Source organism: Egretta garzetta, unplaced genomic scaffold (genome assembly GCF_000687185.1).
Source record: "Egretta garzetta isolate BGI_Z169 unplaced genomic scaffold, ASM68718v1 scaffold217, whole genome shotgun sequence".
Lineage (NCBI taxonomy): Eukaryota > Metazoa > Chordata > Aves > Pelecaniformes > Ardeidae > Egretta > Egretta garzetta.
Window position 1 is genome coordinate 555,780 of NW_009260395.1, and position 13,468 is coordinate 569,247.

The window sequence follows — 13,468 nt, forward strand, 5'->3', positions numbered from 1 at the left end:
TACTCTACTTGGAGAAGTTCACAGGAACCCAAGACTTACTTTTCTCTCTCTCTTGAGCCTGTCATGCTATTTCACAGAGCTGCCAGTGATCAAGAAGCTTTTTCCAACACCTGAAACAGCTCGAGGAGAGTGATACTGGCTTGGCCTCTTTTTTTGCCCAGTCTCACTATCATCCTGATGACAGCAGCAGAAGTAACATGCAGGACATCCAGGACACCATCACCCAGTTGCAGGGCTCCTAACTCCACAGGCGGGTGCTGGAGAACTGCTTTGCCCACTGCAGGTTGGTCGGACCAGTACCACTACTGTGCAAGACCTCCTGGACCGCTACTGGGTGGGTCCAATCAATTCTGCAGGCTCTGTAGTGTCCCCACTATGTCTTTAATCCAGGGCCCAGGACAGCGCGGCTGCCTAGCCTTGGCTCACGCTGATGGGAAAATTGTGAAGTTGTGAGAAAAAGCGCAGAAAGTTTGTAGAGAAGAGGCAAGCAAAGTAAGGTCTCTGCAGATGGAGGTGGGATTGTTGAGATGGATGTCAGTGGCACTTTAAGGATTTAAGGGGAAAAAAGATCTACCAACATGGAAAGATTAAGAAATCCCAAAGCAAAAAGAAAAACCCCAACCCTCAGAAGATGGCAACTCAGCACCATCAGAGAGCTGTGCTGAGGAGCCCTTCCTCTCCTGGCTGATGCCTGCCTGGCTAGCAAAAATGCTTTGAGGCAATGAGGATACTAATGCTTCGCCTGATAGCTTTACTAATTCCTAACCACCTCTTGTTTGTCTTAATAAATAAATATTTTATACCTTGTGTATACATTGCATGCAGCATCTCTATGCACAGTGAAAGTTGCTCAAAGTGGCCCAGAAATAATGCAGGATCCCTTACTCAAGGAAATGAAATTGCTTTTGAATCTTACCGTGCCTCCTCAGGTGCGTTCTGCTGGGAGCACGGCTGCTGTTCATCCTGGCCTGCTCTTGAGGACCACATTTACAACCTTACCTTATGACCTGCCCCAGCTGTGGTTAGGGCACTGTTAAGCATGAGTCAGTCTGACTCCAAAACACGTGAAAACACCCAGATGCATTCTGCTTCTCTCCATTAATGTCTTAGCCAGGCACAAATTGGTGGGACCCATCATAAGACAGCGAGAAACTCTCTGAAGTGGCCTTTACTTTACCTTTGTTATTTGGCATCCTGCCCCTAAAATTACTGACTAGAAACCCCTTCATGGAGCAGTGGACATAATGGCACTTTTGAAGGTCCCGGTGCACGTTCTTGCTGCAGCACAGGAAATGGCGCGGCCACGCATGGGGCGTGTGAGCCTGCCGCCCTCCGCAGCGGCTGCGGAATTGCCTGCGGCACCTCCGGCTGTGCTTTACCCATCGCCTTGCTTGTCTGTACGTTCCCATGAGGATCCGCAGAGCCATGAAATCTGACATCAGTGCATCAAGAAAGCAGCTCGCAATGACCACTGGGGATATCTCCAGCACTCTGTTTTATCTAGCACCAGTTTCACCTGCCTTCCCTCTTAATAAATGTTTGATCTTCACACCTTTCCTTTTTTCTTCTCCAAATACTTGCTTCTTCCTCTGTATGTTTCCCCCTTGTCTTAAAACTCTTCCCAGTCTGGAAATGTCACTTGTTACAATCACAGGCCCTTCTTGTAAGCAGGAGCCCAAAATCTCTCCCTGTGTAACAGAGGAACTGAGTTCAGGTATAGGTCCTGACTTTGGTGACATTTACATGGTCCAAACCTTGCCCTTAGGCTTTGCTGTCAGGATCCCAGGTTGGTAAATCAAGCAATTAAGGTTTAAGAGATTGCAGATTAGTATTTAAAAATATGACATTTAAATTCAAATTACCACAAAATGACTGCAATTTTGGTATGAAAAAAGCAAGCTATAAAATTGATGTATTAAACTCTGTAATTTTCTCTAAATTTTATGTTGAAACTGTATTTTCAATGATTTATGACGACACTTAATTTCATCATTCAGTATTTTCCAAAAGGTTTTGTATAACCAAAGGATGCATCATTTCCTTAGGAGGCTGAATAGTTCTTAGAAGAAATAATTGCTTACATACAACTCTATTCACATTTGGAGAAGTGTTCACATTTCTGAAATTATTCAGAATTCAGAAATGGTTCAGCTCTATCTATTTATTTTTCCCCCAAACCTTTAATGCTCCTGGGCATAATTCCCAAGATGTCCAACGTAAAATACAAACCATTATCCTAACGGCTAAGTCATTCAACTGGAGTAAAATACAAAGGCAGAGGTGCTGGTACCAAGCAGCAGCGTAACTACCTGTCAAAACAGAAGCCAGACTCCACGCCCGCTCCTTCCCGGCCAAGCACTTCTCACAGGCAAGACCATAGGAGGGTTCTCTGTCCTCACTTGGTCCTCCTGGTCACTACCTCTTGCATGGCCGGCTATGCTGCCTCTTGCTCCTACTCACCCTGTTTGGCGATCAGAATGGTTATCTAGAAAGTTGGTCACCTCAGGATACGGTGATGATGGAATCCAAGCTATCCTACTATCCGGGTAAATGCCCTATCCACCAGGCAATCCTGGCAAACTTCCTGAATTCTGCCTCTCTCATGTTTTAAAAGGGAAAGATAAGTAACTTCTCCAAGTCAAGAGAAAATGGTAATGGGCACAGAAAGCTATTTTTAATATAAATTTGTTTGATACATATCAGGGAGCTGAAAATATGTCACTTTATTTCAGCGTATTGGGTTTGCATGGCAAGGTTTTTGCGGGATGGGGGGGCTACAGGGGCTAGAAGCTTGCCCCATGTCTGATAGAGCCCATGCCAGCTGGCTCCAAGACAGACCCACTGCTGGTCAAGGCTGAGCCCATCAGCAATGGTGGTAGCACCTCTGGGGTAACATATTTAAGATGGGAATAAAACTGCTGCACAACAGCAATCAGATAGGAGTGAGAACACGTGAGAGGAGCAGCCCTGCAGACACCAGGGGCAGGGAAGGAGGGCAAGAGGGGCTCCAGGCACCGGAGCAGATTCCCCTGCAGCCCCTGGGGCAGCCCATGGTGGGGCAGGCTGTGCCCCTGCAGCCCAGGGAGGCCCACGGGGGAGCAGATCCCCACCTGCAGCCCGGGGAGGGGGGTGTGCCCAAAGGAGGCTGTGACCCCATGGGAAGCCCGGGCTGGAGCAGGCTCCTGGCAGGGCCTGTGGCCCCATGGGGAGAGGAGCCCAGGCTGGAGCAGGTTTGCTGGCTGGGCTGGTGACCCCGCGGGGACCCACGCTGGAGCTGTCTGCTCCTGAGGGACTGCACCCTGTGGGAGGGATGGACCCACACTGGAGCAGTGCATGAAAAACTGCAGCCCGTGGGAAGGACCCAGGCTGGAGAAGTTCGTGGAGCACTGTCTGCTGTGGGAGGGACCCCAGCCCGGAGCAGGGGAGGAGGATGAGGAGTCCTGCCCTGAGGAGGAAGCAACAGCAGAGACAGTGTGTGATGAACTGACCCCAACCCCCATTCCCCATCCCCCTGCACCACTTGGCCGGGGAGGAGGTAGAGAAAATCAGGAGTAAAGTTAACACTGTGAAGAAGGAAGGGGTGGGGTGAAGGTGTTTTAAGATTTGGTTTTATTTCTCGTTATCCTACTCTGATTTTGACTGTCAATAAATTAATTTCCCCAAGCTGAGTCTGTTTTGCCCATGACAGTAACTGGTGAGTGATCTCCCTGTCCTTAACTCAATCCATGAGCATTCTCTCATATTTTTCTCCCCCTGCCCAACTGAGGAGTAACAGAGCAGCTTGGTGGGCACCTGGCATCCAGCCGAGGCCAACCCACCACGTTCAGGAAGAGGAATCTCAGATATGCTTCCCCATGGGGCATTTTTATCCATCTGGTTTGTGTCTCCTTCCTTTTTACTTTCTCAGTGAAGCACTGGTTGGTTTAAGTCCTATTCTGAGATGCCTCATCTCTCCGATTTACTACAAAGGGCATACAAGCACCAGCGACTTCAGGGTGCTCCAGTGCCGAGTATCCAAGTTTCTCTTCATACCTAGCCCTGTTTCTCTGTGAAGAAAGACTGCCTCAAGAGCAATTCTGGGTTGCAGTAGTCAAATTTATTTCCACTGTAGAAGCACACTTGTTTCAGTAATAAAAAAATAACATTTTCTTTGCAGAATAAAAGTAATCCTGTAGTGGTATAAATATATTTACTTGCACAAGAATCCATGTAAGTCACTCGACATATATTCAGATTTAGTATTCTCACAGTCCTAAGTTTCAAATGTAGTCAACAAAAGATAGCTACTTGCAGAAAGATGAGAAATGTGAACTCTGGCTCAGTTGGGATTTAAACATGTATGAAATAATAGAAAGCTTCCTTGTTTTTTTAATTTTAAATGAATACATTGCTTATGAAAAACACTGACAGCCTTCAGCACTGACCATTTCCATATGTCTAATTAAACACACTATAGGATGTCAGCCAGAGAAGCCTCTCCTGGCTGCATCACGAACAAGGCCTCAGTACTGGCCAGGCAGAAGAATGTTTGTGCTCAAGCTCAGTGCTCCTTAGTCCATGGCTCAGCCTGTGTCTCTCCACTCCCGAAACTCCCATCACCAGCTACTGTCTTTCAGGGACCAAACCAGGTCTAGTGATTTACTTCAGGGGGTCATGACAGACCCACCAGGCAGCATACCTGATCAATCAGTAAGTCCCCATGCTATGCTAAGACAGGTGCTATATTCCCTATAGCATTATTAATGACCTGGTGCAACCAACAGGCCAGCTTATACTAGGTAGGGTTGATGTGCAACTTCATCTAGTGTGATTACTTCATGCAAAAGGAAGAATACTATTTTCTGCACTCCCATTCAGTTTAAGCCATGGAACAACAGTAAACACAACTGCAGTGAGTTTTGCATAATTCTTGAACTCTTTTTTCCAATTGTGGGGGTGGAAAAAAAAAAACCAAAAAGAGGAAATCATGTTTCATGAATAGATCGTATTATGACTCTGTTACTGTGTTCTGTCTAACTTAAACTTATTTACTGGTCAACACTGTGACCTCACAAACTTACGTTGATTTATTCTGATCCTTCCCTACTGTTAGTACAGTGAAAAAAGTACAAGGTTCGGCCTCGGTTCTTCTCAATGAGAGAAGGACACTGAACTAACACAACACAATACTGAAGACAAGAGAACGTAACACTTAGTTCTGATACACTGAAAAGCAATTTCACACACAAGCTCATTTATGTAGGCACACTGACATACTGAGCACCATTTTTTTTTTTTTTCAGTTTAACATCAACATTCAACTCCGAACAGAAGAATGTTAAGCCTCTAGGAGAGTTTCAGTATTAAGAAAAGAACTACCTCTATTTTACAAACATCAGAACACTAATGTTGACACTAAGTTGAGAAGCTCACTGCAAGTGACCCTCTCTCTGAATTCGAAGGCGCTCCTTCTCCACTTGCAAGCGTTCCTTCTCAATCTGCAGCTTCTCTGACTCAAACTTTAGGAACTGCAGCCTCTCTTTCTCTAACTGCAAACGTTCTTTTTCAAGTTTTAACTTTTCAGTTTCTAGATCCAGGGGCTGCATGATGGGTTTTTCTGTTTGGGTGAGGTCATTTTCCAGGGCAGGTTTTTCAGCATGCAGAGTCTCTAGCCTGAGTTTCTCCCATTCAATCTGAAGTCGCTCCTTCTCAATCTGGAGTCTCTCACGCTCCAAGTCAACATGCCGCAAACGTTCCTTTTCAATCTGCAGGCGTTCCTTCTCCACTTGCAACCTTTCGGCTTCAATGTCTAGCCGCTGCTTCTCCAGCTCCACCTTTTGCTTCTCCAGATTTATAAGCAAGTGAGAATCTTCATAGGCTAGCCTAGCTTGAGCAGAGCTTAGATTTCCAAACTCTTCAATGTGGGGGAAGTCTGGTAGGTCATTTTCCTTTTTTGAATCTGGCAAAACTGATGACAAAATTTCTTCTTCTTCCTCAATAGGAAACTGCAGAGAGGAACGCGATAGACAAGAATTACATTCCAGTCTTTATGCCAGAATAAATTTGTTGCACGCAGCTTGACTGAAAAGAACATATTGGGGTTTTTAATCTTAAAAGCTACGCAGAACTGTTTAACTCACATGCTGTGAAATAACCACATTAGATCAAAAGCCTGTTCCACCATTACAAAGGTAGAGAAACACACTTTATCTACCAATTAATGACTGGTAATGAAAAATAGAAAATCAGTTTGTCAGTGGACATGCAAGAACATACAGAAAATATTGCACAATAGATATTATAGAACATTCAGAACCACTGATAGAAAACTGGATCCAAAAAAGCATATGTTGTCTCTACTTTTCATATAGCTGAGTGACATTTATGTAAGCCACTAGGAATTTATTGTGACTAATTATTTATCAGAGCAGCTGGATCCATAGGCTATGTGGCATGTAAGCTAACCCAGCCTTCGCTAACTTGAGGATTCCATTTCTAAAAAACATTTGACACTGACATTTTTCACATGCTCCAAATCCTTCATATTGTATTAAGTGGGTCAATAAACAGGACTTGTTTAACCAATTTGTATTATCACATTTGCTGTAAAGCTATTTATGACGCAGATGAGTAGGTGGTTAGGACCATTGCTCTTGGCAGACTGTAACAACTCGTGCGGAATTATAGCCCTTATGTGCTACAAATTCATAGTACACAAGGGATAATTGTCTCCCACTAAGTATGCTGCAGAAGGAAGTCGAACTGAGAAGATACAGGTTCAGACAACATTAATACAATGAGAGCCACTGCCAGTCCTCTAGCATCAGAGCAGACAGACACTGTTCTTCAGCAGTTGCCAGACAGTGGTCCCACCACCACTTAACAGCTTAAACTGATTTTTTTCCCAGCATACATCTCAACTGAACCAAAACTGGAGTTGCTTCCCCTCCCCCAAAAAAACCCCGAACCCAAAACTGTTTGAGTTCCCCTTTTTGAAATAAGAACTATATATTTGTACAGGTACAACAAAACTATCCAAACATTTGACTTCACTCCAGCTGTCTGCCTACCCCAGGACAGCCACAGTACTACTAGGAGTAACAACCTATCTACAGGATCCACAGCTGCTTGTCAAATTCACACTAAAATTCTAACAGGTAGGAATGGCTGACTGACTTATTCAAGTAATGTTTTCATCTCCTGTGGGTTCACATTGAGAAATGCAAAGAGTATTCTATTTCTTTCTGTACCTGCAACTTTACTGAAGAGGTGCATTTCTCTTTGGCGTTCATCCATCCAGACAGCCTAAGTACTAAAATAACCAGTTTCCTTCAACAGCGTATTTTCATTCTACTGACTGAACTAATTCTTATCTGTGGCACACACAAATGGAAAATATATGTGCAAATACATATTCAAAGTTGAGGGATATCAATGTAATAATCAACATCCAAAACGTTAACACAATTGCAAGTTGCTAGATTTGAACACCAACTCCCTGAAACATATTTGTTTCTACAGTTTCCTTAATTCACACATTCAGGAAAAAAAAAAAAACCAAACAGATGCTATGAAGAAACACAGCAAAAAGCCTTATGCTGAAATGAAACAAAGGCCATATTGCATATAGCTAATGTATATCAGCCACTCACTTCAAAATTCTGCGGATCCTCCTCTTCCTCTTCTACTTTGATTTCTGTTAAAGATCCACCGGCTTCTCTGAAGTCAGTGATATTTTGCCATTCAAAACTAGATTCAATTGCAAATCCCATTTTCTCATCCATGTCTTCATTGAGAGAATCATCTAAATTGGATGAAGGAAGGTGAAACCCAGCACCTACTACTTTGATGTTTGCATTCAGACGTTTTCTCTTCATGAGTGCTCTCCAGTCAAGGTAGCGCCTTTTCACTTCTGTCCCTGTTCTTTGCTCTCCTTCACCTACAGCATTTACACACTCTGCTATTTCCTCCCAAGCTTTCCGTTTCATCTCATTAATTGTTGTATTAAGCTGCTTTGAAAAGAGTACTTCTCTCCTTTTTCTGATTTCCTTAAGGAGAGTTTGAGTTTCCTGAACACTAAAATTGCTTTTTCTTTTTCTTTTTAATTGTTTCATTTTTTCCAGCTTTAACCTAATAATTTCACCACAGCAGACTACAGAGATGATCTGACACCAATCAGTTATTAATACAAATAAAATTTAAAAGCCAATGAAAGCAGAGCTCAGTTCTCGTGAAGTGAATTTTCTCTTCACTTTGTAGTATTTTCCTATTTGTCAGGCTTCCTAAGAGAAAAAGAGCAGACAACATAAATCTCCAAGGTATACACCATATATTTTCAGTTAATGAACTTGACTCCTAAGTCATCATTTAAAGTATGCATATTTTGAATTGATCATTCACTAGAAGAAAACCACTCCGTTAAACTCTGAATATAAAGTAGCTACAGGTACCTTCTCTAATCTCCTATGAATTATAAATCCATTCATACATCCATGTCACAAACTGTGAAGGTTGAGTTGATGTTTCCGTTATAAAAATACAGCTATTTTCCATCAACTCTTACTAGAATTTTGCCAGTTGAGATTTACTCCAGGCTGAAATTCGACATACATGTTTCAGATTGATGGCTAAATTATTTCCAAAAGAAGGTAAAATTATTACACCGTTACTTCAAAAACATGAAACGTTTAGGGGACTGAAATTTCTGAGACACATTTTAAATGAGACACCATTTCCAGCCAAAAGAAAAAAAAAAAAAGAAAAAAAAGTAGAATAATACGAAAAATTGAAGTTTGAGAGGCTCTTCTGACATCTTAATCACAATAAGAGAACTGGAACAATTCTGCTGAACATCAGAAAATAACTACTAGTTCAAACAAATGTCACGCATTAGGGATGTTTTAACAGGAAACAGACTTAGGAATAAGTCATTACATGGCAAAGCCCGCCTCTATCCTTCTCATGCTGCAGAACACCTCATGTCAGAGGTGATGACAGGTTCAAAGCGTGTCCAGTGGTCAGCTGGTCCTGTGCCCGATGCTGAAAAGAAGGCTAAACCCCACAACACACCTGACAGATTGTGCACAACCCCATACAGAAAGTGGAAAGTTTGAGTGGGAGAAACAGAGGACAATTAATGCAGTGACAAATAAATCATAGACCATGTTACCAAAAAACCCCAACCCCCCCCAAAAAACCAATCCCAAACTGAAAGCAGAGACTGAGAATAAAAAAGGGTTCTTGGTCAAACTGCTCAGTAATTGTCCAACTTGGGATTTATTTTGAACTTTCTTTTGTACCACGTTACCTACCACTGTAGGTAGGTTTAAAAGGCTTTACACCAAGTAGGCCAATGACTCACTATGCAGTACTTACAGCTTCAAGCTGTTATGTCTGGTCACTATTAATCTAGTATAGGCTTTGTGTCCACCTGAAGCAAATGGCTCATAGATTATATATTTGATCGTATTGACTAATGGACGCAATCCTTCAATAACTCCCCTCCCCAGCTACAGAGGGTTCTTAATTTACCAAGTTTTTTCCCCTGTTATTCTTCTAAACTTGGTTAAAACATACACATCAGCACATTACATAAAAACTCTCCATTTGGGTAATAATGCACGTAATAGATTAGACATTGTTCTTCATTCCTTTGCGCTACTGACTGTAAATAAGTAGTTCACTTGCAAAGTTTTCCATATTGTGCAACATTCTTTCATACCCAACACATAAACATGCTGGCATCAAGTATTTTTTAAAGCACTGTATTTAGGAAACTGGTTTCATCATTAAAATATTGCTCTCACTGTGAATCCGTTTACTTCTGATGGTTACTAGCTAGCAAATAATGCGAAACTGAGTCCCAAGAAGAAATCAGTTGCGTAAAGCACGGAGCGTGTACGAGCACGGGCCGCTCTGCAGTGCTCCCATGCAGTAACCCAGCACTTCCAACTCCTCAGGCTCAGGCTGGAAGCTGCACATTGCTGTTTAAGATGCGTGAAACTTCCTGCCTTTCTGAAAATAAAATACTAATTTGCTTTGAGAAAAGGGAATTATTTAAAAAAAAATAATATAACCTACTGTTTTAATGTACACCCTTGACTTGACATGACCAGTCCTAAAAAAAAAAATTGCTGCAGTTTAAAAAGTCACATTTATGCCTCAACACTGCCTGTATCTGCTAGAACCACATAAACTTTTTCTGCGACCTTTTATCTGATCTTTAAGCATCTCCCTTAACCTTCATTATTATAAGTTTACCACAAAAAGACACTTAGGCTTTCAAGGAAGCAGCATCATATTTACTTGTCTGGCAGTAAATCAATTTATTTGGTACTTGCTGTGCTTTTCAAACACAAATTACAGCGTTAGCGCTTTTCTATTACTACAGCAACTGAACTTCTTGACCTAAGTTTATCTTGTGCAAGTTTGGTTGCTTTTTTTTTTTTAGAAAAAAAAAAAATATTTAAAAAGTGACCAAGCAGGTAAATTCTTCAGAAAAGTTGTCTGCACACAGAACAAATCAAGAGCACTTTTAGAAGCTTTACTGTTAATAAGGCAGTTATTCTGGACTGATAAATATATAGATTAAGCTGTGGTTCCCGGTTACTGGGGAAGGACCAAGTACTCATATCTTCATGCTGGCTTCAGAGATACACACATTTGTGCTTACCTGTTTTCAGGGCAGGGAGCATGTGTGAAAGATTCAGAGGTATCCATTTTGAGCTGGTTCTCCAAAAGGTAAAAAGAATTACATAGAGTTCTTACATACAACACGAGTTTCACAAGAATCACAGTATTTCTGACCTCTCACTGCCAAGACACTGAATGTCTTGTTTACAAGGTCACACTTATTTTTTACTGAAATCAGGATGATTTCACATGTTTGATTTTAAGCTGAACTTAAGTGAACATTCAAGTACTTTGCTAACTATGGCAAAATGGGTCAGACTTTCCAAAGTACTTGCCAAGTGGATATGCCAAACTCTTGAAAGTACTAGTAGATACTTAACTAAGGTACCTAAGTAATAGACTTTTGCTGAATTACAAGTGGTTTTCATCCCAAGATATACACTGGCTAAGGCTTTTACTTAGCCTCAGCTGGAATGAACAAGGTTCTGGTCACTTCCCAATAACAGGGAACCACAGGATTTTAGCGACTCATATGGCATCTCTATTTACCCTGGCCCTCCCTAAATTTCTCAGTACTAGCATAGCAGGATAAAGTGGGCACAATTACAGGAAAACAAACAAACAAATTGGTTTTCAAATCAAATTTTCATCAACGTTATTTTTCTAAAAATAATTCTACCTGAGCGTGGAAGACACAGCCAGCCAAGCTTTCGTCTTGGCTCCAGAGAAGGCTGAGAGTAAAAAGACACAAATGTCAGGTTACCCTGTGGGTCGGCCTCGCTGCTCCTTGCGCAGGTGTTGTGCACCACCTGCCTGAGCTCCCCAGCCACTCTTTGTGAACTGCCTTATCTCGGGTTTGGATTTTATGCCATAAACCAAGCACGTAACCTTTAAGAATTGTAATGCTAACTCGGAAACTACTGACATCCAATTCCTTTATTACGTGAAGTTTTCTTTTAGACTTTTTTTTTTTTTTTTTTGCTAGAACCTGTCTGATTCGTGCCCCTGAATTTCCCAGTAAAACAGTAGCAAAGCCTACCTATTTTAAGACTCATTACTATTAACTTCCTATCGGTAAGGACATGTTACCTTTTCTAACTCTTTCCTTTTTGAAAGCATATTGCCTCATTAAAGACAATTCCCTTCTTTTTAATATAAATGGGTTTTAATGAATTGTCTTAACAGTATATGGACTTCCAGAGTTCCATTGACTCCACTGTGGGACTGTTCACCTTTCTGATATATTAACTGAAAAGCATTATTATCATCTAACTGAAGGTGAGGTTTGGAATATTTTAGTTTCTGACATTGCTAGATGGTCTCCAGGATATTACTTTTTAATGCAGAAAAATGAATGCTTACATGCTTAAAGTATATAAGGAACAGGAATAGCAATAAGCTAGGATTTGCACACATTCTAGAACCTATGACCATTTTGAAAAGTATGATTTACAAAAGGATGACATAGAGCATGTTTAAGTTTTGGGGTGGTATGAAGTCTAAAGCATGAAATGCATAAATTCGAAAAAACGTAGCTAGACATTACAGTTTTTCCAAAATCAGAACCACAACTGCTCTACATTTTAGTGTTTTTAGCAGAGGATTCCACAGCAAATGGTATTTGCTAAGTGCACCAATTGGGAAGATGGGCAGTTCACACTTGCACCGCCATGAAGATAGGAGAAGACATCTGCGAGAAAAAAATTCTTCTCAACTACACAACCAAAAGTACTTCTGGTACATGACCAAAGACATCACTCAGCTGACAAGGAATAGCTGCAGCCTGGTCAAGTGACAGAGAAATCCCTGGGAAATAAGAGGATGCAAACAGCCCATTACATGACCAGCCATGCACTCATCATACAGCATGGTGCTAGCTGCAAACGCAAAATCCGTATTTTTACAGTTTGGGTAGAAATGCAAAGCAATAGCTAGAAAAAAACCCCAATTCTGATCATAGGATAACATAAAGATTTCAAGGGTCTTCCAGGAAAAATGGCAACATGTTGCTGGGAGTTTCAGGCAGCCCTGTCAGGCCAGAAGCAACCTGCAGTCAGGAAGGTCATTGTCACTGGACTAAAGAAACACGAACTATTTGTCAGGGTTGAAACGAAACAAGCATTGCAAAACTGAACGCTCCATAAACACACAAACACTGATTAACTCGGACAGTTAATGACAGACACATCTACATGCTGACTCTGTGTCTTTGTGTCTCCTTTGCTCATACCTTACTGTGTGAACATGTGCTGGACCAACAAAAAAAACAAACGACAAAAAAACCAAACAAACTGAAAAAAAGCAAGCGAACACATTCACCAGGATTGAAGACTTGTTGCTAGCATGAAACTTGAATGATTCTCTAGAAAATCATGACTTTAAAAAAGTAAGATGTCTTGATGGTTTGCATTATTTTTTAACCTTCAGTGCTTATGATTGAAGGAAAAATATGTTTAAATCAAGAGGGCCTGCTTCGTGTACTTTTATTAAATAAAATTTGAGAGTCCACGGATCTTTGCATGATCCTGAAGCCTAGGGCTTTCTGGAAAACTTCCTATGTGATTCCTAACGGATGGCTGCACTGGCTTGGAAAAACTCATGCTTTTGTACGGAGAGAGGCTTTAGTGCGGGAGAATCCGGGTGCTGCTGAACACAGGTCCCCAGACCCACAGCCCCCCCTGCGAGGAGCCGGGGACTGAGCACCTGAAAAGGCAAGCGCCAAGAGGGAGCCACCACCTAAAAGCTGAATTCAAGGACGCAGGGGACGGGAGGCAGCTATGCATTCTGGGTCCTGCATCCCCTGAACAGCAAGGGCCGTGAAGGGGAGGAAGCCTCCCCTCCGAGCGGGGAGCGCGTT

At 41.9% G+C, this 13,468-nt stretch overlaps 1 protein-coding gene across 4 annotated transcripts; it reads right to left on the reverse strand.

Annotated features, from left to right (window-relative positions):
* Positions 1-4,130: 4,130 nt before the first annotated feature.
* MSANTD4 (Myb/SANT DNA binding domain containing 4 with coiled-coils) lies at positions 4,131-13,468 on the reverse strand. 4 transcript variants are annotated; one of them, XM_035898517.1, is made up of 4 exons: positions 10,652-13,468; positions 10,060-10,096; positions 7,632-8,261; positions 4,131-5,984 (listed from the first exon to the last, which is right to left on the reverse strand). In XM_035898517.1, exons 3-4 carry the CDS (start codon positions 8,091-8,093, stop codon positions 5,409-5,411), a joined length of 1,038 nt encoding a protein of 345 aa, XP_035754410.1. In that variant the 5' UTR covers positions 8,094-8,261; positions 10,060-10,096; positions 10,652-13,468; the 3' UTR covers positions 4,131-5,408. The 4 variants fall into 4 exon arrangements, with proteins under 4 accessions (XP_035754410.1, XP_035754409.1, XP_035754408.1 ...); XM_035898516.1 differs by lacking the exon at positions 10,060-10,096; XM_035898515.1 differs by having other exon boundaries at positions 7,632-10,096.

What these genes read in the sequence shown, in the direction of transcription:
- MSANTD4 (XM_035898516.1), bottom strand. Translation starts at nt 8,093, where the DNA reads ATGAAACAATTAAAAAGAAAAAGAAAAAGCAATTTTAGTGTTCAGGAA. An exon ending in AGGATCCGCAGAATTTTGAA is followed by an intron (nt 5,985 to 7,631) that starts GTGAGTGGCTGA and finishes TCCTCTCTGCAG; the next exon opens with TTTCCTATTGAGGAAGAAGA.